At 50.7% G+C, this 24,789-nt stretch overlaps 1 protein-coding gene across 1 annotated transcript in view; it reads left to right on the top strand.

Moving 5' to 3' along the window:
• The window catches only part of SOGA1 (suppressor of glucose, autophagy associated 1), a 71,569-nt gene extending 49,250 nt beyond the window's left edge, over window positions 1–22,319 (top strand). The window contains exons 9-15 of the mRNA XM_047069472.1: window positions 2,720–2,824; window positions 3,768–3,935; window positions 5,446–5,697; window positions 7,148–7,219; window positions 8,720–8,790; window positions 10,136–11,486; window positions 15,296–22,319. Coding sequence (XP_046925428.1) covers window positions 2,720–2,824; window positions 3,768–3,935; window positions 5,446–5,697; window positions 7,148–7,219; window positions 8,720–8,790; window positions 10,136–11,486; window positions 15,296–15,448 — 2,172 coding nt within the window. The 3' untranslated portion in view covers window positions 15,449–22,319. The remainder of the gene's footprint in view (window positions 1–2,719; window positions 2,825–3,767; window positions 3,936–5,445; window positions 5,698–7,147; window positions 7,220–8,719; window positions 8,791–10,135; window positions 11,487–15,295) is intronic.
• Window positions 22,320–24,789: the final 2,470 nt, after the last annotated feature.

Here is a 24,789-nt window from a genome sequence, read left to right on the forward strand (position 1 = left end):
TAAAAAATAAAAAGAGGAATAAAATTTAAAAAAGATAAGCATAGAAAATGAAATAATTTATGTACCTGTAATTAAGAGAAATACATACATTTACTGAAATAGACATAATTAATAAGATATAAACATAACTAGGGGAGCCTGGGTGGCTCTGTCAGTTAAGCGTCCAACTTCAGCTCAGGTCATGATCTCGCGGCTCGTGAGTTCGAGCCCCACATCTGACTCTGTGCTGATAGCACAGAGCCTGGAGCCCACTTCGAGTTCTGTGTCTCCCTCTCTCTCTGCCCCTCCCCCACTCACTCTGTCTCTCTTTCTCTCTCTCTCTCTCTCAAAAATAAACATTAAAAAAATTTTTTAAAGGTACAAATATAACTACATACATTGTAAAAATAGATATATACACACGTATAAATATTATATGAAGTGCATGTGTAGAAATATGTATAAACATATGCATATAACTATATAAATAATAAACTTGATATACATTCATACCCTCAAAGAATATATATGTCCATTCTGTATAATGCAGAATTATACATGTGAATGATAAAAACCCACAGGTATTGAGTATGGTGTTCTGGGTACTGTGTTAAGTACTTTAGGTGGATTATTGCATTTCATCTTTACAAATATGCTATGATACAGAGATAATTATCATTAGATAAAGATCATTGATTCTTTGCCTCAATTCTGAACTCCAGAAGCTCTGAGAGCTATGTTTTATTGTATCGAACTCAGTGGGAAAAGATAGGCCTGACATTCATTTGGCAGCAAAACCTTTATTTATCCAATTTCATGGTAATATTCATATGTTTATAGAGGAAACATCAGTGTGCTTGAGCATAGAGTGTTACACCAGACCCCGCTGGGGCAGTTCACTTGTATAATATACAGTGTAGCTACCACATTCTCTTTCTAAATCCCCTTTCATTCTGAATTCCAAGCACACCCAGCCCCAAGGATTTTAGAGAAAGAATCATGCACCTGTGTATACAGACAACCGAAGTCTGTATGTTTAGATACTCGTGACCAGCGACAGAATAAGGTGTTTGTTCAGGCAGGCCCTGCTCCCCCTCACATACTTGCAAGCCTCAGTGCCTGTCCTGACACTAGAAACCCTTCTTCATTTGGTTTCTAGGACATCACACTCTCTTGGGTTTCCTTCCACCTCACTCACTGGTTGTTCCTTCTCCATCTCCTTGGCTGGACCCTTCTTTTCTCCCTGACCTCTCTTAATGTCAGAGTCTCCAAGGCTCAGCCCTTGGGTCCCATCTCTCCCTTACCTACACTTACTCCCTTGGGGAGCTTACCCAGGCACATGGCTTAAATGGCCTTTCTTGCACATTGTGAATCTATCCAGAATGTATTTATTTAGAGTTTGACCCAGCCACTCTACCCTCCCTCCCATCCCTCCCAGCTGAGCCACCGTCACTTCTTGCCTGGATTGTCACTGCAGCCTCCTACCTGGTTTCCCTGCTTCTGCCCTTGCAGTCTTCCACCAAGTATCTTGCATTTAGAAGGATACGAGCTGAGCATCTTGTATTCAGGTGGCATATATTCCATGTGGATGGCATCTCCTGCAGTTTTGTGATATGGGGTTCTGTTGCTGCAGTGATCTCATGAAACTGAAAGTCAGGTTGGCATCACTGCTCAGCTCACAGTCCTCCCCTGGCTCCCATTTTACCCAGAGCAGAAGCCAAAGTCCCTACAAGTCCCTGGCCTGGTCAGCCAGCCTTGTTCCCTGTACCTCTCTCACTTCCTCCCTGCCTCTCTTGCTTCCCTCAAACAAACGTGTTCCTACCTCAGGGCCTTTACGTTTGCTGTGCCCTTTCCCTAGAATTCCTAACCTGCAGGTGTTCACGTGGCTTATTCTTTTACCTCCTTCGGGGCGTTGCCCAAATATCCACATCTCTCTAAGGCCCTCCTTGACCACCCACACGCACCACATCCCAAATCCTTTGCTTGTTCTCTTTCTCCATGGCATATCTCCATGTGACATTCCAAACATTTAATGACATTCATACATTTCACTTATTTGTTTGATTTCCTGCTACTGGAAATGAAAGGGCTTTTGTCTGTCTTGCTCACTGATATATTCCCAGCTCTGAACAAAGGGCCTGGCGCATGATAGGTATTCAATAAATATTTGTCGAATCAGTGAGTGGATACATGAATGAATGATGGGTGAGCACCCCAGTCAGAAGCTGGCTTCCTTCTGCGTCATTCCCATCCTGAACCTAGTACCCTGGTCTCCTTGGCTGGCTCTGGACTTCTGCCCCAAATCCATCCACAGCAAACCAGGATGGCTCCCTCTGTCCATCCAAACCTTTGTTTGCATTTATCTATAATTATGGGGGTGCCCGTGGTCCTTTTATTGCACCCACAGGACCTACCTTGACCCAGCCTGACAACATGGTTAATTCTGAGTAGCTCTCAGGGATGCCTCACGGCCCCTGAGCCAGAAGAGGTGGTAAAGAAGGCCACAACGGCCTACGTTTCCAGCTGTGTGCTCTTAGGCCTAGGTGGTGAGCAATAGCCAAAGTTAAAATTTGGGAAATCAGTGTTGAACTAGAGTAGTTCATCCTGAACCATACACCCCCCCTTCTTTCTTCCTACCTGACTGTGTAAGACCCTTTCTATCGGGGCCACTAGCCTGAATCCCTTCCCCCGACGGTGAGACTCCCAAGCATGATACCCTTCTACCCTCCGTTGAATGTAGGTAAATAGCATGAAGGAGCTGTACCTGCTAATGGAGGAAGAAGAATTAAATGCCCAGCATTCAGATAACAAGACCTGTACAGGGGACAGCTGGACCCAAAACACGGTGCGTTCCCAGCCTCTTCCCAGTCCTGTCCTGCCCATGGTTTGTCTATTTAGCGATCACTTCCTGCCACCTTCTCTGACCTGTCTTGCATGGGGTACTAAAGCTTCAGAGGATTATTGCCTGTTTACTGCCCCAGATGCTTAGTGCTATGGGGTTCATGAGTCATCCAGGGTAGTGACAGATGATGGACTGTGTGGTCACATGTAAGAGAGCAGTTAATTCTGTGTGGATCACAGAGAAGGGGTAATAGGTGGTGGGTTTTGAAGGATGAATGGGAGCTAGCATAATAGAGAAGGGAAAAGGCCCTTTTGGACTGAGAGAATTGTATGCGCAAAGGTGTGGCAGGGTATTCTGGGATTGGCTGAGGCTCAGGATGTACATAGTGAAGGTAAGGACATCAAGTTGGGGGGTCATATGAAGAGAGGCCTTGTGGTCTGGAGTCAGGAACCGTCAAATCAAGCCATGGGGCAGAGAGAGCAATGGGGTCAGGCTCCCAGGTTCATACACAGTGAGCGTGGGTAGGTGGGAAACAGGTCATTGGCCAAGGAGAGAAGATTGGGACTGAATCAGGCAGTCAGGAGGCTGCGTAGTTCGTATTTCCCATCTGGCCCATGATGGTTTAGACAAGCAGATCTTGGGCAAGGAGAAAGACTCAGGGCCTAGACTCTACAGAAGCTCAAAGAAGCCAAGGCCCACCTCACATTTAGGCTGAACAATAATTGCTGTAGCCTCGGGGGTTTTTGTTTATGTGAGGCTGGGGAACATGTCAGGCCATGGCTGGGCTTGTCATGCCCATTTTATGGGTGAGATGACCTAGGGAGGTCATGCGGTTTGCTCGAGACCAGGTAGAGTCCTGGGCTGGACTCTGAGTGAGTGCTCCCAGCCCAGGCTCCCCTTCCCATGCCTTCGAAGCTCCTGACCCAGGCCTTGCCCCCATCTGCAGCCCAATGAGTATATCAAGACACTGGCTGACATGAAGGTGACGCTGAAGGAGCTGTGCTGGCTACTTCGGGATGAACGCCGTGGTCTGACTGAACTTCAGCAACAGTTTGCCAAGGCCAAGGCCACCTGGGAGACAGAGCGGGCAGAGTTGAAGAGCCATACTGCCCAGGTGAGTCCCCCACCTGTCAGAGACATTTCCCCCTTTGTTCCTCCCTCATCTAAACCCTCACAGCTGTCAGATCTAGGAGCATAGGAACCCCTTCACTTCCTCTCGTGGCCCAGGGATGGCAAGATCATGGCTGGAATCATACAGCAAGGGTACCAGAAACACTGGAGCCTGGGATCATTGGGCCAGGGAAGGAATGTGAAGGACTGACACATGGGCTTGGGACATCATAGGCACCTCTGTTGCACCATGGGTTTACAAGTGAGGCCAGATGCTTAAATGCCTGTCTGCACCTGGTGACAGCCTTCACACATGGCTGGGCTTCTCCCTGATGTATTCGTTCACTCCCACCTCTCATAAGAATCCCCTTAATCCTTTGCTACCTGGCTTTGTTTTGCTTCCTCCTCACAAACTGGGGGACTCCCCTCCCCACAGCCCAGGGAGATCAAAGGAGCCTTAACCAGGAGCCCTGGAGCTGTGGTCTCTGTTGTGTGCCCGGAGGCAAGTTGTTGCCCTCCTGCGGTCTGAAAAGTGAGAGGGTGGGTTTCCTCCCACTCAGAGAGATTGTCGTGACCACCACCACCACCACCCCCACCTGTCATGACTCTTTAGTTCCCAGCTTCCCCAAGCCTGTCCCTGCTGCAGGCTGCCTTCCTGGGCATCGTGGGCCCCTTGGGGGTGTGCACACTGATGATCTCTGCTGGACAAGTAATGAAACAAACACAGAGGGGTTAAATTTCTTTCCCAAGGTCATCCAGCTAATATGCAGCAGACCTGACCTTTCTCCCAATTCTCTGTTCCTCCTGCCTTCTCATTACCATGACCCCAACCTTCTTCCCAGGGTTCACACACTTCTGGCTTCCCAGTGCCACCCTTCTTTCCTCCTAACCCTCCCTGCAGAGCTCACAGCTCCTGCCCTGTCTGCACATGTCACTGTTCCTGCTGACCCCCCACAACCCAGCCATTCCAAGTGCCCCTGCACACTGGGAAGTGGACCGGCCCCTATGGGGGTTAACATATGAGACCACAGCCTGGGGGACTTGGGGAACACTGATGCTTGAGGCTGCATATTTACCTCCTGCCACCCTGAGTCTTGGTGCCACGAAAGCCATCACTCTGGGCTGATTGCTGCACACATTCATTTTGTGATCCTGGGTGTGTGTCCCGCACTCACCATAAACCCAGACCAATTGTGAGAGTTGATGAAATATGAGAAGCAATAACCAGGAACCTCTGCTGTTTTGTAGCTATGTGACCTGGGCCAGATAACCTCTTCGAACCTCTTTCTCCTCTCTATAATATCAAAAAAGGTAGTTGTCTTGTTGAGATTTCATGAGGATACTGAGACAATGCTTGGGAAGCACAGAGCTTGGCATGGAAAGAGCTCCCTGCAAGCCTTGATTGTGAGGAGGGCTTAGTTCTGAGTAGGTGGTCAGCAGGTGAGGGGTCTTCAGGGCAGAGAGGCAGGGTCTCCTGGTGCCAGACACCCAGTTTGCTCTTCCTTCTGCTGCAGATGGAGCTGAAGGCTGGCAAGGGGGCTGGGGAGCGGGCAGGGCCCGACTGGAAGGCAGCCCTACAGAGGGAGCGCGAGGAGCAGCAGCACCTGCTGGCGGAGTCCTACAGCGCTGTCATGGAGCTGACGAGGCAGCTGCAGATCAGCGAGCGCAACTGGAGCCAGGAGAAGCTGCAGCTGGTGGAGCGGCTTCAGGGTGAGAAGCAGCAGGTGGAGCAGCAGGTAAAGGAGCTGCAGAACCGCCTGAGCCAGGTGAGGCCCGTCCCAGCCCGAGCTGGCTCCAGCCACCGCGGGGACTCCCTGTGGGAAAAGTCCGGGGCTAGGATCTCCTTCAGTTATAGCTGGATCCAGGTGCTCAGAGAATGCAGAAGGCGCTAGGTCTATCCGTCTGACAGTCTCTCAGGCTTGCTTTCCTCTGTGCTTTATTCCTAAGCAAGCTGTCACCAAATATGGTTACTGTTAGTTGTGTACTCATCTCTTTACAGCTTACCACTGGCAATAGAGAGTTTTCCTCTTCCGTAAGGCTGATTGGCCAGTTGTAAGTCATGTGCCTACCCCTAGAGCCCTCCGAATTTGAGAAAGTTTAGAGTCCTCTGACCAAAAGAGGGGGATGGGAAAAACCATCATTGGCCATTGCGCCCCAGTACGGTGCACATCATGCACCCAGCTGCCACCTACCAGGCTGCTATGCGCCATTCTTTATTTTGAGTTTTTCCTTTGTTTTACTTTTTATTTTAATTACATAAATCAGGACATCATCTTTGTATAAGACCCAAATATTGCAAAATCATACGCCAACCCACTTCTTCCCTTTCTTGCTACTTAAATTTATGTTCACAGAGATCTTTTTTAAAAAAATCTTTATTTATTTATTTTAAATGTCTTTTTTTTTGGGGCGCCTGGGTGGCGCAGTCGGTTAAGCGTCCGACTTCAGCCAGGTCACGATCTCACGGTCCGTGAGTTCGAGCCCCGCGTCGGGCTCTGGGCTGATGGCTCAGAGCCTGGAGCCTGTTTCCGATTCTGTGTCTCCCTCTCTCTCTGCCCCTCCCCCGTTCATGCTCTGTCTCTCTCTGTCCCCAAAAAAATAAATAAACGTTGAAAAAATAAATAAATAAAAAATAAATGTCTTTATTTTGCGGGGAGGTGGGGGGCAGAGGGAGAGAGAGAGAGAGAGAGAGAGAGACAATCCCAAGCAGGCTGCATGCTGACAGTGGGGCTTGATCCCATGACCAAGATCTTTTTTCTTTTTTGAATCAGTGATGGAATCATAAGATACATATGTTTATATTTGTTTGCCTCTTTCATAAAGAGCTGTTCACAGCAGAGTGTAGAGGTCAGTCTACTCATTCCATCTCCCTGCTGCTTAGCATGCCCAGTATGGAGCCCCCACTCTGACGTCATCCAGCTGGTGCTTAGCTGACCTAACGGGTCCAGGAATTGCAGCATGAATTAGCATAGCAGTGACAGCGGTTACCGTATAGAATAATGGGCTCTCTAAGGATGCCTGTAAATGGCTGCTCTCATGGCCATTTTCCAAATCCACCTTTTGGTGGTGCGGAGCCGCTGCCCACTGGGAAGATGTCTCCTAGCCCATGACTGGGTCCTCCGGGCTACAAGCAGAGCCTGCAGAGTGGCCTGCACAGAGCTAGGGCCCGCTCATCAGCTTTACCCGCCACTGACCACCCTCTTTACCCTTGCCCAGCTACAGAAGGCTGCTGACCCCTGGGTCCTGAAGCACTCAGACCTGGAGAAGCAGGACAACAGCTGGAAAGAGGTGAGGGGGTAGCAGGCCATCCATGTTCTCTTGGCTCCTGGCTCCACTGCGAAGCCCCTCGCATGTGGGAGAGGTGACAGGGACGATGCTAACTCTGTCTCACAGGTCATACCCTTGCACTTTGGGCTCCTCGATCCTGGCATCTCTACCCCATAGTTCCAGCCAGTGGTTGGGGACTTGTGAGGAGCCCCCTGGCAGTGTCATCCTTCCATGCCTGGGAGAGAGGCTGGGTGTCTCTCCGTGTTCTTGGCCAGGCCTTTGCCCTCTCTTTGGTGTCGCTTGTGGCTTTCTGAAAAGCAAGGCCTCTAAGAGCTGTGTGATCTTGAGCAAGTCACTCTATCCTTCCCTGCCTGGGCTCCGGTTAGGTTACCTCAGTGGTAAAATGAGAATCACATTCTGTGCTGTAGCCCAGCCCTCTTTGTGGAGACCAGTTAGGTCACGTCGGTGACATTTGCTTAAGCCTCAGGTGCATTGTCCACATAGCAATATTCTGAGTAAGGAAACAGTGGGCATACAGGCTCTTTGCTCATGACAGCCCGAGGAAGTGGTGTGTCAGGGGATTTGGTTGTAAGCGACAAAATTGTGGGGAGCTGAGGCAGGAGAGGATTTGACTGGGGCTCAAGAGGGCTGGTGACTCAGGTTCTGAAAACTTGTGCAAGTCCCAGGGGACCTGCTCTGGAATGAGGGTGAGACAAGCCCTGAGCAGGAAACGTCAGGCCGCTGCTATCACTGCTAGCTGAACGTTGGCTGTTGGGTGCTTTGTTGTTGCCACCACATTCAGAATAACTTCTTTTTTTTTTACATTTATTTATTTTTGATAGAGAGAGACAGAGCACAAGTGGGGGAGGGGCAGAGAGAGAAGGAGACACAGAATCGGAAGCAGGCTCTAGGCTCCAAGCTGTCAGCACAGAGCCTGACGTGGAGTTCGAACTCACAAACTGTGAGATCATGACCTGAGCCGAAGTCAGACCTTAACCGGCTGAGCCACCCAGGCACCCCCAGAATAACTTCTAAATTTTTTTTTTTTAACGTTTATTTACTTTTGAGACAGAGAGAGACAGAGCATGAACAGGGGAGGGTCAGAGAGAGGGAGACACAGAATCTGAAACAGGCTCCAGGCTCTGAGCTGTCAGCACAGAGCCCGACGCGGGGCTCGAACTCACAGACTGTGAGATCATGACCTGAGCCGAAGTCGGCTGCTTAACCGACTGAGCCACCCAGGTGCCCCCAGAATAACTTCTAAAAAGACTCTTTCCCAGGGTTCTTTCTTGGATCCCTGATTGACCAAGCCTGGATCACATACCTATGGAGGGAGTGATAGATGCCCTGTAGCCAGAAACTGACCAACAGGGATTCCAGACCGGTGCTGACCTCACTCCTGCTCTACAAGCGGAGACTCAGGCGTGGGATCCAGGGTCGGCTCCCACACCGACCTCCTGTCACCTTCCCTTGGTGTGCTGGTGGCCAGAACTCACTTTTCCTGCCTCTCTTCCTTGACAGACGCGGAGTGAGAAGATCCTCGACAAGGAGGGGGTTTCTGAAGCTGAGCTTGGGGGAACCGCCTTAAAAAGGTGCTGGCATCCCCTCCCCCTGCCCTGCCCTGCCCTGCAGCCCCTCTCCTGTCCAACACTTCAGGCCCTCTCCCTGCTCCACTCCTTGTCTGTCTTCTTTCCCTTGCCCCATGTGTCCACCACAGCACCTCAGCAGAGCTGATGGAGCCCTGGGATATGGTTTCTATGGAACTGAAGCCACTGAGAAGCCAGGAAGCTTGGGACAATTAGAATTCCAGCCCTTGATTTTTCTTGTTTGTTTGATTGTGGATATGTATGAAAACCTGGAACCCCACACATCCTAGCTGGGAAAGAAATTTTCAGCTCCTCTTGGGGTTCCTTCCTGTGTCTGGAGTTAGGGGAACCAGGCTGGGCTATTCCTGGGATTACTGAGCAGTTTCCTCTGGGCCCAGCCCTGAGCTGTGGCCAGGGAGATCCTGGGGCTATCAGGGCCATACCTCCACCGTTACAAAACCCTGAATAGAATGAGAGCAACAGAACCCCATCTGGGCCATGAGAGGAACCTCAAGCCAGTCAGGCCCAGGGTAAGAGGGTGGGCTCCGGAGTCAGCATGTGGGGCTTGAATTCCAGCTGTGACATTTCTAGGAAGGCGACCTTGGGTGATCCTTCCCATCTCACTCGAGTGGGAACCGTAGCACCTGTCGCCTAGAGTCCCTGGAGGGCCGAATGGTCTGACCTCTGAGATGCATTTATGTGCACCTGACACTGGAGGTCGTCAGGCAACACAGGTGCCAGAGGTTCAATGGCATCTTATTTGGGTTCCCCCAAAAGCAAACACAGGATTTGAGAACTTGTCTCAAAGATCCTGATACAAGGATTTGAGTGCAGGTCGTTTATTTGGGAAGGGATTTTAGGAAACACTGGAAGTGACACAAGGAAGGGAAGGCAGCCAACAAAGGGGGATGTTGTCATTCCACGGACAACCGAAGCTCAGTTTCGCTGAGGAACGCTGGAGCCCGAGTGGAATGTGCAGCTCAGAGTCACCTGTCCGAAGAGCATGGAGGCTGGGTACTGAGCTACCAACTCCCACCCATTGTTTGCTGGGGGCTGTGTGTAGGGGCAAAACTCTGTGATATTTGTAGCTTCCTCTGCATGGAGGCCAAATGTGCTCTTGCAGTCACGAAAAAAGCCCTTTGGTGGAGAATGGCAGGTGTTCAGAATGTGCTGTGTTGGGTGTGTAGGTGTGGGTGCAGAGGCGATGTGGGGCAGGGCACCAATAGCGTCTTCACAAGACATGAGCAGGACGGTCGTGGTCCCAGCTGTAGACCAGCGAAGAAGACCAGAGTGCCTGCTCTCTTTCCATTATCTTCCACTAACCTCGCTCTTCCTCCTCTGCTCCTCCCAGGACCAAATCTGTTTCGTCCATGTCTGAGTTCGAAAGTTTGCTCGACTGTTCCCCCTACCTTGCCGGTGAAGCTGCCCGAGGCAAGAAGCTGCCCAACAACCCTGCCTTTGCCTTTGTGGGCACCCAGCCGGTGGACTCAGAGAAGGATGCCCAGGAACAGCCAGGGCTCTCGCCGCGGGACTGCAACCGCCTGGGCGCCCTGGGCTGCCAGGAGCCAGCAGGGAGGCAGATGCAGCGAAGCTACACGGCTCCTGATAAGACGGGTATCCGCGTGTACTACAGTCCCCCAGTGGCCCGGCGCCTGGGTGTCCCCGTGGTCCACGACAGGGAGGGCAAGATCATCATCGAGCCCGGCTTCCTCTTCACCACCGCCAAACCCAAAGAGTCAGCCGAGGCTGACAGGCTAGCTGAGAGCTCCTACAGCCGGTGGCTCTGCAACTTCTCACGGCAGCGCTTGGACGCAGGCTCGGGGGGCAGCCCCTCTGCGGCAGGGCCCGGCTTCCCGGCAGCCCTGCATGACTTTGAGATGTCTGGCAACATGAGCGACGACATGAAGGAGATCACCAACTGTGTGCGCCAGGCCATGCGCTCGGGCTCGCTGGAGAAGAAAGTGAAGAGCACGTCCAGCCAGACAGTGGGCCTGGCCAGTGTGGGCACGCAGACCATCCGCACGGTCAGCGTGGGCCTGCAGACGGACCCACCCCGCAGCGGTCTCCACGGCAAGAGCTGGTCACCTCGCAGCTCGTCACTCGTGTCGGTGCGCAGCAAGCAGATCTCCTCCTCCCTGGACAAGGTGCACTCGCGCATCGAGCGGCCGTGCTGCTCGCCCAAGTATGGCTCGCCAAAGCTCCAGAGGCGGTCCGTGTCCAAGCTGGACAGCGCCAAGGACCGCAGCCTGTGGAACCTACACCAAGGCAAGCAGAATGGCTCCGCCTGGGCCCGCTCCACCACCACACGGGACAGCCCTGTATTGAGGAACATCAATGACGGGCTGTCCAGCCTCTTCAGTGTTGTGGAGCACTCGGGGAGCACGGAGTCTGTCTGGAAACTGGGCATGTCCGAGGCCCGGGCCAAGCCTGAGCCTCCGAAGTATGGCATCGTGCAGGAGTTCTTCCGCAACGTGTGTGGCCGGGCACCAAGCCCCACCTCGGCGGCAGGGGAGGAGAGCACCAAGAAACCGGAGCCCCTCTCCCCAGCCAGCTACCATCAGCCAGAGGGCATGGCCAGGATCCTGAACAAGAAGGCAGCCAAGTCAGGCAGCAGCGAGGAGGCCAGACTCTCAGTGCTCCCCCAGGTGGGGAAGGATGGTGTCCCCCGGGATGGAGATGGAGCCACAGTCCTTCCCAATGAGGTAGGTGGGAAGGGCCTTCTCTTTTTTCTTGTCTGGGGTGCTGACTTAACGTCCAAACTCTTTTGGCTTTCAAACTCAGGAATATGGTTGTGTGTTTCAAAAAGTCTTTTTGCTGGTCTGGAATGGGGGGTTAGTGGGGCACTTGGCTGGCTTAGTCGGTAGAGCACGTGACTCTTATTCTCAGGGTCGTGAGTTCAAGCCTCATGTTGGGTGTAGAGCCCACTTTAATGAATGAATGGAAGAAAGGAAGGAAGGAATGGGGATTGGAAGGCCCCAGACCTGATGGATACATGGTCTGAATACAAGAAACTAGTGAACATGACTTATCTGACCACCACACACCAGAAATTGCTAGCATCCCCTCCAGGGAAGAGGTGTACTCACTGCTCTCCTGCAACCCAATGGAGCCAATGTGTTTGGTTCATGAGAGCCAGTTGTGTGCATCTCTGTGTGCAGTAAAGCACCTGGAGATCGGCCACAGTAGGAGGATTTACACCATGAAAATTGACAGGTGCTCCAAATCAGGGCTTCTCCCCTCGCTCCTGGAAAACTAGTTATTAAACATTTTCCGGGGCGCTTGGGTGGTTCAGTCGGTTGAGCGTCCGACTTTGGCTCAGGTCATGATCTCATGGTTCATGGGTTTGAGCCCCGCGTCAGGCTCTGTGCTGACAGCTCAGAGCCTGGAGCCTGCTTTGGATTCTGTGTCTCCCTCTCTCTCTGTCCCCCTACCCCCGTCCCCCTCCACTTGTGCTCTGTCTCTCTCAGTCTCTCAAAAATAAATAAATGTTAAAAAAAAATTTAAACATTTTCCCACACACCCCAGCCTACCCCCTAAGACTCTTTGCCTAAGTGCTTCTATTTCCTCTGAGAATCTTTTGCTGCACATGCCACCCCTGCACCCCCAGATATCATTTTCAGATTTGGTTAGGGATTATTTGCATGTTAGTAAAAGAATGCATATAAATTAGTTTTCCAGAAAGGGAAATGGTGGAACATCTTATGGATCCCAGGCATAAGGACCTGAAGCCCTCAGCACCTTCTCTGACTTCCTCTCCTCTCCCTTGAGCTTTGTTTTCTCTGATGTCTACTTTCTTCCTGTCTCTCTCTCTCTTGCCTTTGCATATATGGTCCCAGCTCTGCTTCTATAACATCTTCTAGTTCAAACATCTAAGAGACACTGACTCAAATCCCTCTGTCTAATTTCAGATTACTAGAAGAAAGAAGAGATTGGGATTGGTCTAACTTGAGTGCAGTACCACCTTGATCTAGCCATATCACGTGATATCACATGGGTGATATCACATGACCTGCGGTGCACTCAGTAAAGGTTGTAGGTGGAGGGCAGGGAGGTGGCATGGGCTGTGATTGGCCCGTTTGTATGTATGTGTAGGTGGTTTCTAGTTTTTATCTATCATACATAATGCTGTGGTGGACAAGGTGCAAAAACATTTGTCCACATTTCAGATTATTTCCTTAGGTTTGAGTTGCAGAAATGGGATTACAGGATAAAAGAACATAACATTTTAAAGGCATTTGATAAATATTGCCAAGTTGTCTTTTTTTTTAAGATTTTAATTTTAAGTAATCTCTCCACCCAGCATGGGGCATGAACTCACAAACCCCCGATCAAGAGTTGCATGCTCCACTGACTGAGCCAGCCAGGCACCTTGCCAAATTGTCTTTCAGAAGATTTTGCCCAGGGGTGCCTGGGTGGCTCAGTCTGTTGGGTGTCTAACTCTTAATTTTGGCTCAGGTCATGATCTTACAGTTTGTGGGATTGAGCCCTGTGTTGGGCTCTGTGCTGACAGTGTGGAGCCTGCTTGAGACTCTCTCTCTCCCTCTCTCTTTGCCCCTCACTTGCTCTCTCTCTCTCTCTCTCTCTCAAAATCAATAAATAAACATTAAAAAAAAAAAGGAGTTTGCCTAATTTCTACAGCCTCTAGTGTATGTGGTTAGTACTTTACTTCTCCATACTCTCGAACCAGCAGGCCTTACTTAAAAAAAAAAGTATTTTAAATTCTTACCTTTTTTTTTAACTTTAAAAAATTTTTCCGTTTAATGTACATACTGAACATATCATAAAAACATGCCTCACTGAAGTCTCATAGACCAAACACACTCATTGTATTAGGGTTCTTTAGAGAAACAGAATCAATAGACTGTGTGTGTGTATACATACGTGTGTCTGTGTACATGTGTGTGTATAGAGAGAGACAGAATTTTTTTTTTAATTTTTTTTTAACGTTTATTTATTTTTGAGACAGAGACAGAGCATGAACGGGGGAGGGGCAGAGAGAGAGGGAGACACAGAATCGGAAGCAGGCTCCAGGCTCTGAGCCATCAGCCCAGAGCCCGACGCGGGGCTCGAACTCACAGACCGTGAGATCGTGACCTGAGCTGAAGTCGGACGCGCAACCGACTGAGCCACCCAGGCGCCCCGAGACAGAATTTTTTTATAAGGAGGCGGCTCACATACATAATTATGGAGTCCTAAAACCTAGAGGATAAGTTGGCAAGTTGGAGACCCAGCAGAGCTGATGGTTTAGCTCCAGTCTGAGCTCAAAAACCTGAGAACCAGGAGAGCTAGTGATGTAATTCTAGTACAGCGCATGTAGCTAATGTAGTTCCAGTCCTAGGACCATCAGGCAGGAAGAATTCTCATTCAGGGAGAGTCAGCGTTTTTGGTCTTCCAGCCTTCAACTGATTAGATGAGGTTCACCCACATTAGAGAGAGCAATATGCTTTGCAGATTTAAAGGTTAATCTCATCCAAAAGCAGCTTCACAGAAGCTCTCAGGATAATGTGTGACCAAATATCTGGGCACCTTGTGGCTCAGTCAAGTTGGCACATAAAATTAACCATCACACCCATATCACCACATGTATATCAAGAGACACAGGTGGTATTTTGGATGTTGATTTTAAAGCTGATCCAGATATTTTTCACTATGTAAAATATCATGTTACCCATTGACTCAGTAGTTCTTCTAGGAATGTAGCCTATGGAAATATTCACAGAGGTGGGAGAACATGCTTGTATAAATAAATGTATGGCATTATTAATAAAAATTGCTAACATTTATTGTGTACTTAGTAGGCACTATGCCAAATGCTTTGCCTGTTATATTTGATTTCACCCTCACAACATTTTGGGAAAGGCATCATGCCCTTCATCTTAGAGAGAAGGAAATCAAGGTTCAGAGAGGTTAAGTAACTTATCCAAGGTCACACAGCTGGTAAATGGCAGGGCTAGGATTTGAACCAAGCAATTTAGTTCTATAGCAGCACTTTTAACCATTATCCCTGTGTGTTGATAATAGTAAAAAAAATTAGAAACTATCTAAAATGCCATGTAAAAAATGAATTGGATAAATAAATTAAGGTACTGTGTTTCCATTCAGTAGAATAATGTATAGTATATAGCCATTAAGAAGAAGGAAATCTAGATATACATAACGACACAAAAGTGCTTATGTTTTGCAGTTACAAACTATGCTGTAGCAGATGATGTCATTTTGATAAATGTATGGGTGTGCAATGTGTTGAGAATTTATGTTTGACGGATGACATCTACTTTTTTCTCTGTGTGTTCCAGAATTGATTACATTGTGGAATGTTATTTATGAATATTTGTTATGGTTCTAATGGGAGAAAAACAATTATAAAGACTTGGTCTAGAGAGGGGCCACAGCCCCTGGGAACCGGTTCCTCAGGCAAGGCTGGGTCCAAATTCCTTGCCCAGCTGGCCACCCAGCCTCTGGGTAGCCGGTGCCTCTTGGCTCTTTCCGACTTCCTCCTCTCTTCCCCTAGGATGCTGTTTGTGACTGCAGTACTCAGTCTCTCACTTCCTGCTTCGCCCGGCCATCCCGCGCTGCCATCCGCCACTCTCCTTCCAAGTGCAGGCTGCATCCTTCAGAGTCCGGCTGGGGTGGGGAGGAGAGGGCAGCTCCCCCCAGCGAGTGACAGAGCAGCCGTGCTCCCCACCTCAACCAGCCCATTCCCTGGATAGCTGAGGGGAACAAACGGAGAGGGGACGAGGCGAGGGGCCCATGCCGTCGGCATCGTCTCACCCTGGAGGGACAGCAGCTGCACCACTGCCAGACAGCAGCATTCCCATCCAGGTAAAAGCGGGGTCTCCTGCTGACTGCTGGGTGGTGATCTCTGACTTCCCAGGGGAAGGCAGTGAGTGGAAGGAAGACCACAGCTAGGCTTCGGAAGTGGTTCCAGAGAGATCCTCTGGGAGCCCATCCATTGGGAGAGACTTGCCTCGTTCTGCCCAAACCCCCTTCTCAGAAGAGCCAAGGAAAGGATACACTTCTGGCCATGCTCCTCAGGGGAAAAGGCTCACAGAGATGTTCCCTGCCAACCACGTCCTCCTTCACAGGGAGGAAACACCAATGAGAAGAACAGTCTTTGCTGTAATAGTCAACGTGGGGTTCCTGGTGAAGCTGAGGTGGGCATCATCCCCATCCCTTCCTTCTCCCCACTTCTTCCTCCTCCCAGCCCCACCGCTCTGGATTGCTATGGCTCTAGGGGGTATGATAGGGCAGTAGCCAGGGCCAGCATCTGCTTGGAATCCTGGAGCCCTGGATCTCCCTGTGCATAGCCTGGATGCAGCAAGGACTGGAAGATGAGGTAGAAAAGTGTGGGGCTCAGGGTTGGGTAGCCACTGGAACTGCCTCCCTGGTCAAGGTGGCTTGCGGGGCACCAACCTTGCCAGGAAACACCTTGAAGACAGAAATAGGTAGGGTCAGTTTCAAGACCTGGTGCACAGATAAATGCCTAAATACCCACTGCCTTGATGGCTGGGGGCCTCTTTCCCTGGCACCCTGGAGAGGCGTGACACATCTCCACTGTGTTTACATCCTGTGGCTGGTGGAGACATGTTCCCGATAAGAGACTCCCAACTGGCCACACCAGGCCAAGGAGCACTCCAAGAGGCCAGTGCCCCAGGACACGCTAGTGGACTGGGGCCTGGAAACACATTTCCTCGGTTGTTTATTTGAAGTTTTCTTACTATAAATATTTAAGGTAGTTTTACTTTATTTTAATAATTTAATTTACCCCAAAGTCCCTAAGGTAATTTATTGGAGGTTCTGACATGTATTCTTGCCATTGGGACAAAGTGAGGCTTCTAACACGATGGACAGGCATGGGGTCCCCCATGCCCACGAGGCAGCTCGGCAGCTGAGCTCTGGTCTCTTGGTCAAGTTTGGAGGGCCCCCCCCGGTAGAACTGGAGCCCTGCAGCTTGCTCCCCAGTACCGCTGACCATCTGGCCTCAGAGCACTGCTTTTCACTCACTGCTAGGTACTTGGCTGGCCCCCAGCAGTCAGTCTGTAAACGCTCACTGACAGGGTGGAGGGCTGGGCCGCCGTCCCCACTTCCCAAACATTCCCCATCTGCCCTCATTTTCCTCCCTCCCTCAGAAACCTTTTTTTAAGGAGTCAAACACAGATTCCTAAGGCTCTGTCAAGAGCATGGCTATCTCTCCAAATTCCCCAAATGAGAACTCACAGGAAAACAGGACTGAACTTCGAGAATGTTGTTTATTGCAGCTTTGCACATGGACCTGAGAGTGCCAGCCTGCCTCAGCTCTCACCACCTGCCAGCCTTCTCACCAGCCTCTTTCCTTAGCCTTATGGCCTCTCCTGGCCCCTGTTCCAGCCCCAGCTCCACTGCCCGCCCTTGCCCACGTCCCACATGAGCTGCCTGAGCCATCAGACAGACTCTGCCATGTGGCTCATTGCAATGTGGCGGGAAAGGCCTCAGCTGGCCTCCCTGTCGGTGCCAGTAAACCCATTTCGGTTGCACACATGCCCCCACACACGCAGATGCGTGGACCTCCTGCAACTGGCTGGGGGCCCAGAGTGGAAATACCAGAATAAAGCCACTTGTCTGTGGAATTTAGGAAGACCAAAAGCCAGCAGTTTTGCTTGATTGTCCCCAGGACTCAGGAGACACCTCTGCATTCCCACCTGCTCCCAGTCCTGCCCTTTCATGGTCACCTGGACAAGTCACCAAAGTCCTTCATATCCATCCCCAATGGGCAGAATGTGAGGGTCATGTCAGTCTGACCAGGTACTTCCTCATGCCATAATGACTTGTGCGGGCAGAGTGGGCAGGCCAGTGGAGCCAAGAGCCTGTCCCCTTTGGGGTGCCACTGCTCCCACCCAAAAGGTCAGGGGGCCCCTCCAAGGTTATGTCCGGGTGAGGGGATTCACACCAGGCCACACGCCACCAGAGGCCTTCTGCCATCTCCCCAAGCCGTGGAGGGTCAGGGAGGTAGCACTCCCAGCCTTGGGGAGAAATCCTCGCGAGACCTGAGCCCTGAGGCTTATGGACCGCCCAGCCTTACCATCGTCCTCGTCCAAGATTGTCCTTGCCATCTCTTGTCTCAGCGCCTGGCTGCCCGGCCCTCCAGTTGGTGTCAGAGGCTCCAGATCTTGGTTTTCAATACTTCCTGCATGCCACTGTGCAAGGTCACTCATCACTGTTCCTACAGAAGCCTCTGGACATGGGGCTTGATGGGGTTGAAAATGTTATGTGTAAATATTGGTTTGGTTTGATTTTTAGCATTTTAATTAGTAACTGGTTGTGTTTTCTTTTTTGGGGTGTGGGGGGTTGGTTTGTAAAATCTCTACTCTTTTGGAATGTAATTTCTAAGTTTGTTTGTTTCTTCAAATGCCTTTTAAGTCTTGGTAACATTCCCAAAGCAGAAAACTGCCTGACCCACAGTGGGGATTCCCCTGGAGCACCCAGGAAGGAACACTGCCCTTCTTCTCATTTTCCCCCTTCCTACTCCTCCTCTGCCATTTTACTCCCAGAACTTTTTCCTCCTCTTCCTTCTCCCTGACTCCCTCTATCCTTCTTCCTTTTCTGCCATCTCCACTCTCTTCCACCAAAGTCCCAAGGAACCCAGGGGTCCTAATTTCCTACAGACCACTAGGCTTATTGTGTTGGCACCAGTTGGCTGGGGAGGGAACACAGGGGACCCTGATTGACCTAATTGACCTGGTCAATTGCCCAGATTGACCTAAACTGGATGACCTCATGTTTTCTGTGCCTGACCTCTTCCCAAAGCCAAACTAGATCCTCCTGGTGGCAGTGATTGTATTTGAAATGAAAATCAGACCACGTTGGCACATCAGTGGCTCCTAAATCTTGCATGCACAAGGCATCTGTGTCCAGTTTCTTGTCTCCCTGTTTTCCTCCCACTTTGATCCCCACCAAAGACTGACCAATTTAAAACCACCTCCAAGAGGTCTTGCTTTCTGTGAACTCAAAATGGGCCCCACCTCTTGGTCTTCCCCCAGGGACACTCCTCTCCCAGTTGCTCTTCCAGATGACAAAGTCAAGGGCCCAAAGACTTGACCCTCTTACACGCTGACCACTATATGGTTCCATCATACCCATCCCTGTGCACCTTTCACGGTTTCATCACCAGCCTGTTGTCCTCTTGCCCACCCAACTTTCAGGCTCTTCCTCCCTCTCCCCTCCCATCCAGAATGTCCCTCACCTTCCAGCCTCACCAGCCCCCACAAGCTCCCACTACCTCTTCAGTCATAATAATCATCATCCTGTACACACCCCACCTAGAGCACTTTACTATCTAGAAATTGCTCCCCTCTCCCCTTCCCCCCACCCCTCCACACCGCCCCCCCCCCCACCGCCCCGTCTCCTTCAGACCTCTCAGGGACAGCTCTGGGAGGCAGCCTTGGTAGGATGGGTTAGTGCAGATAAGGAAACTGAGGTGCAGGTCTCATCCCAGAGTCCCCTAACTGGGAAGTCAGCGAGCCTAGACTAGGACCTGGGTCCATCGGATCCCCTGGCCCAACTCCATCCTTCTTGCTGTGTAAACCCACTGCCCCACTGGGGGCTTTTTTTGTGTAGGTACAAAACACCCAGAATATGCCACTATCTAACCCAGACACGAAACCATGCAATGGTCACCGCTATCCACTTCCAGAACTTTTTATCACCCAAGCTGAATTGTACCCACTGAACAATAACACCTCCCCACCCCCTCACCAAGTCCCTGGTAACCTCTGTTCTACTTTCTGTCTCTATGAATTTGTCTATTCTAGGTAGTTCATATAAATGGAATCACATAGTATCTGTCCTTTTGTGTCAAACCCCCTCAACTTTTTAGATGAAAAATCAGGCCCAGAGAAGAGAGTGGCTTGCCCAAGGTCAAACTAAACAGGACCAGACCCATGTTTCCTGACTCTCAGCAGGTGCTGCATCCCCAGCAGTGAATGAGACCCCTCCACCCTGACATTCTTTGCTCTTGGTCGAGCCCTTTCCTCTCTCTGGGATCAGTCTGTTCACTACCCCTCCTCCTGCCCATCCTCTCTGTTACCATCTTCCGCCAAAACTCCTCTCCTCCTGCCTCCTCTTCTCAGCTGGTTCCCACCAACAAACCAAGTGCCCTGGCCCTTGGCCAGGTGTTCCTCTTAACACCCGAGCTTACCTTAGCACCCATCCCTTAATGCTCCCAGAACAGCTTCTCCAGCTCGGCTCCCTTGCCATGGATTTCCCTGGTACGTCAGCAACCCCTCCCTGCCCCCCTCAGGCTCACATTTCCATCCTATCCAGGAAGTGCCTGTGTCTGTGGTCGTCCATCTCTGATGTTTGCTGTCACATTTGGTGGTGTTTCTTGGGTTCTGCTTTATTTATTTTGTGTTTTCTCACACTAAAGGAGGCACCTTTCCAACACCTCAGACAGCATTAGCCTTGCCAGCCCTTCACATTGGGTTTGGCCCCAGCGACCTCCCAGCTGAGCAGGACATCCCCTAGGTCCACTCTTGAACCTTATTATCTTCTCTGTCCCAGGCTCAGGACCCCATCACTGTCCAGTGTTGGGTGGGGCAGACTTGAATGCCTCCCTCTGGGCTCCTGTACCCTCCTCAGTCCTGCCTAGCCTTGTTTGGAAAGCAGATGTAGCCTGGCTTGGGTTCTTCTCTTCCTAGGTCATTCACCCATTGGTCTGTCTGTACATTTGACACCGCACTATCCTCTCTGCTCTTCCCTGGGCCTCACTGCCTCCAGTTAGCTTATCCTAGCAGAACCTCGCCCAGGCTTTACAAATTACCCCTCCCAATGGCGTTTAAAGTCTGCAAAATCCATAGACCCAAGAACCTCAAGGAACATGATGCTGGGCCCACATCCCTTGCCCAGGGGTCCTCCTCACCGCCTGCTACTCTTCCCTCACCCTTCTTCGACCCTCCCTTGTTTATCCCATCAGCCCTGTTTCCTTCCCTCCTTGCCCTTGACCAGCCCATGAGACCCCAGACCCTAAGGAAAGGAGCTCTGGTTTCCTCTAAGCATCCTTGAAGGGCTGAGGTAGTCAGGGCTTGGATGCTTTGTTACAGTCAATTCTGATACCAAACTGTTCTGTGAAGAGGAACCTCAGCTGGGAATCTGGAGACCTGGTCCAAGTGTGAGATCTCTTCTCCATTTGCCTGGTTCTAAGAGCCTCCCCATTCTATGATTTTATGATGTGCATCAGGATTATCCTCAGGGCCCCAGAACACCCCTTGTGTTTTGGGATCCTGCATCACCATCCTCTCTCCACTGGACCCTGGTATCCTGGCTCTCTCTCTACTCTGCCTCTGATCTCTGTGCCTTAGTTTATTTCTCTGCACAGGGGACTCACCACAAGACTATTCCCAGAAGCTTCCCGGGTATTTTGGTGCCTCAGAGGCTGGGCCTTGCCAGCTGTGGCCCGGCTCCCTGTCACTGCCTCAGGACACCAAGTTGCTGAGAATGAGGTGCCTGGAGGTTCTCAAAGCAGCTGGAGCATCACCTGGGAACTTGACAGAAATAAAAAGTACTGGCCCCACCCAAGACCTTTGGAATTAGAAATTCTGTTGTGGGGCCCAGCAAGTTGGGGGTTATTAATAAGCCCTCCAGGTGATTCTCATACAACAGGAGTTGGCCAACTGCTGACCTACACTAGCAATCAATCAGTGTAGCCTGGTGAAGGACTGAGGCTGGCCCAGACCAGGAACAGGTGGAAAATACCAATCTCATCTAGATGCCTGAGAGACTGGGAACTCTCCCTGCCCACCCCTCCCTGCCAAACAAAACAACTATGTCCTTCTTTTCCTAGAAGCTGGAGGGCAGGAAGAAGGCTATAATTTTCCTTTCCCTGCCTCTGGCTTAGTTCCAGCTCTGCTCATAAAAGGCCATGTAGGGTTGTGCTAGCCAGGCAGCAGGTATGAGTCCTTGGGGGGGAGGGGGAGCAGGAGAAAAACACCCTCACCATGTATCCCTTGGTAACCTCACCATAGGAGCATGGCCTCTCTTCATGTAGTAAAAAACCTAACTCCTCAAGGAAAGAATCCTAAATCCCTAGCTCCTCCCCTTCCTCCTTCCACCTCCAGGGAAACTGAATAGACAGTGCCAAAAAACAGCTCCAACGCCCAGCAGCTGGGGAAGACAGCCAGAACCTGTGGTCTCACCTTGGCCCCCCTTCCCCAACACCTGCCAATACTGTGAAGCCCCCTTCCTGCCCAGCCTGGTTTCTTGGTGAGGGTCCTGCAGTTGTGGGCCCTGGGGGGCCCCCAGGGAAGGGCCTTTGGGAGGGAAGGGACCAAGGGCATCCTTGGGCCAAACTGTCTGCCTCTCCTGTCCACTGTTTTCTCTTCCCCACTTCTGTCTTCAAAAGGCTCCTTCCCAAGATGGATTGGGTGCTAGGACAACTGGTCCAATCTGCCAGCTCTCCCTGCCCCTGTGTCTTATTTCAGACATAAGAATAACTGTACAGTGTAAACTTACAAAAGGTTTTTAATGGTTGTAGATTGGAAATAAAGTATGTCATATGAAGAGTTTCCTTGGATTTGGCCTCCTCTCTGATTTCTCTTACAGGGTGGGTGGGGCCCCCATCAGATCTGAAACCCGACTCTTCCCCCCCTCCAACCCCAGCCCAGATGCCTGGAAAGGAGGGAGTCCTGGGAATGCCACAGCCAACTGGCTGGCTTGGCGTCACTTGTGAGGGGCCACCAGGGGTTCCAGATGGTGACTCCTTACATCTCAGAGCCTCCTAGAATGTGTGATATGACCACTGAAAAACATGCAGAGTGTTCAAAAAATATTATTTTCTACAAAAAACTTTAAAACATTTATCATAGAAAAAATAAAGAGGACACATTAGACATGGGTCAGTTATCTATTATAGTGTAATTGGCCCAAAAACATTTATTGGATCACGGGTGCTGTGAATCCGGAATTTGAGAGCTGGGTAGTTCTGATTCAGCGTCTCAAGAGGTTGCTGTCAAGGGTCAATCAGGCTGCAGTCATGTGGAGGCTTGACTTGGACTAGAAGATCCATTTGCAAGGTGGCTCACTCCTGTGCCTGGCAAGTCATTGTTGGCGGGAGGCCTCAGTTTTTCCCCACATAGACCTTTCCATAGGGCTGCTTGAGTATCCTCACAACATGGCAGCTGGCTTACCCTAGAGCAGGTAATCTATGAGAACGCAGGGTAGAAGTCACAATGCTTTTTGACTAAACTTTGAAAATCACAGTCATTTCTGCAGTATCTTCTTGGTTATACAGGTCAGCCCTACTCAGTGTGGGAGAAGAACACACAGAGCATGAACAGCAGGAATCAGAGCTCAGTGGGGACCATCTTGGAAACTGGCTATCATATGAAAAATCTACATCTCTGTCCCTCTATTTTTTTCTAGGGGTGTGGCAGGAGGGGGAGGGGGGGAGGGGGGGAGAGGCTAACAACAGCCAGGCCTGTGCTAGGCATTTAGAATGCAGTGGATGGGCCTGGAAGACAGGAAAGCAAATGTCAATGGTAGGGGGAACCCAGGGTGTTCAGGGAGCCAAGAGGAATTGGAAGGCCTCACAGAAAGGATATATGAACTAGCACCTGAGGTTGAGATGGTGAGTAAATGAAGGGGATAGTGGTATATTACAGGCAGGACGCTGATGGGAGGTGGCTCCAGGGGAGGCACTGCAAGTACCGAAGCCTAGCAGAGAACAGAGCACAACAGGGGAACCAAAGGTTGTCACTGGAGTGAGGAGTGATGAAAAAGGAGAGTCAGATCATGCAGTGCCTTACGAGGGAAGGAATGTACACATCGTGTGGACAGTCGGAAACCATGGGAGAATTGAAAGCAGAGAAAGCACAGAGGATGTACTGGGTCTGGAATCCGTGAAGCAGTATTCTCACTGTGCCTCAGGATGACCAGTCCTGGCTGGGAACAGTGTTCTGTTCTTGGGACACTGACAAACAAGGACTTGATAGAGGTGGGCAGACATAGAAGGAACTGAGTACCACTGAGCCCCCAGAGTGTGATATTCAGGGGACCAAGAGCAAATCTGTTTTCAGATGGCCATTAGCACCAGCAGGTTGGAACCACAGGGTGGAAAATTACAGGAAGGGAGATTTCTACCTCCTATCAGAAAACTCTTCCAAGGACCGTAGCTGCTATGGAAGGATGACCACAGTCATATTCCAGCTGTTCCTCCCCAATTCGTCTTTCAGACTTTATGGGCTTCTAATAATTCAACATTTGGTTTCAGATCTGAAAGGACCGCATACGCAAGGGGACATTTCCATGGCCTCATGCTAGGTGCTGAAGAAGCAGCCTGCTCTCTGGGGGCTCGCTCCCATGCCAGCAAGGGATAGTGGAATAGGCACGGTTGGGCTTCTGGGAGCATATAATTTTCAGCCTGGAGTCTCAAAGAAGAATCTGAGAGGGATTAATTCCCAATTTTGGCTTAAAATTGGAGAATTTTGCAAGATAAAGCTGGAATGGGCTACCCAGAGGGAACGGCTTGAGCAAAGGAACAGAGGGAAGAAGCAATAGGGGTAGGCAGAGGAGCTGTAAGCAGTTTGGGGAGGGGGTGGCCTGCAATAAGGCTACAAAGGAGAATTCCTGAACTTTGCCAAGTATTGAAGGGAACACAGAAAGAAAAAGTGCTAAAGTAGGAGTAGGATAGAATGAAACAAACTTGAGTACAGAGCTCCATTTCGTCCTGGGAGAGACCAGGCCCGCGTTTTTGTAACTAACAATGCAAAGAGAGGGCGGGGACCATGGCCTAACGGGGGCAGGGCATCAGATGCCCTGTGGCCCACTGTATTCCTTTGGCAAGTACCTCACTGGGCCTCGGCCTCCCCAACTTCAATGGGCTCTGGGCGTGTCAGACACAAACGACAAGATGAAGTGGCGTCCAGTCCGTAGATGGGGACTCCCCGGGCGCGGCTGGGGAAATGGGTTACGCTGCCCGATTTGGACCAGTAAGGACTCGACAGAAGCGGTCAGAAGACCGAGGCTTGAAAACTAGTC

Source organism: Lynx rufus, unplaced genomic scaffold (assembly GCF_022079265.1).
Source record: "Lynx rufus isolate CCGP_SWC_20201006 ecotype Redwood Valley unplaced genomic scaffold, mLynRuf1.p SCAF_8, whole genome shotgun sequence".
NCBI classification, from domain to species: domain Eukaryota; kingdom Metazoa; phylum Chordata; class Mammalia; order Carnivora; family Felidae; genus Lynx; species Lynx rufus.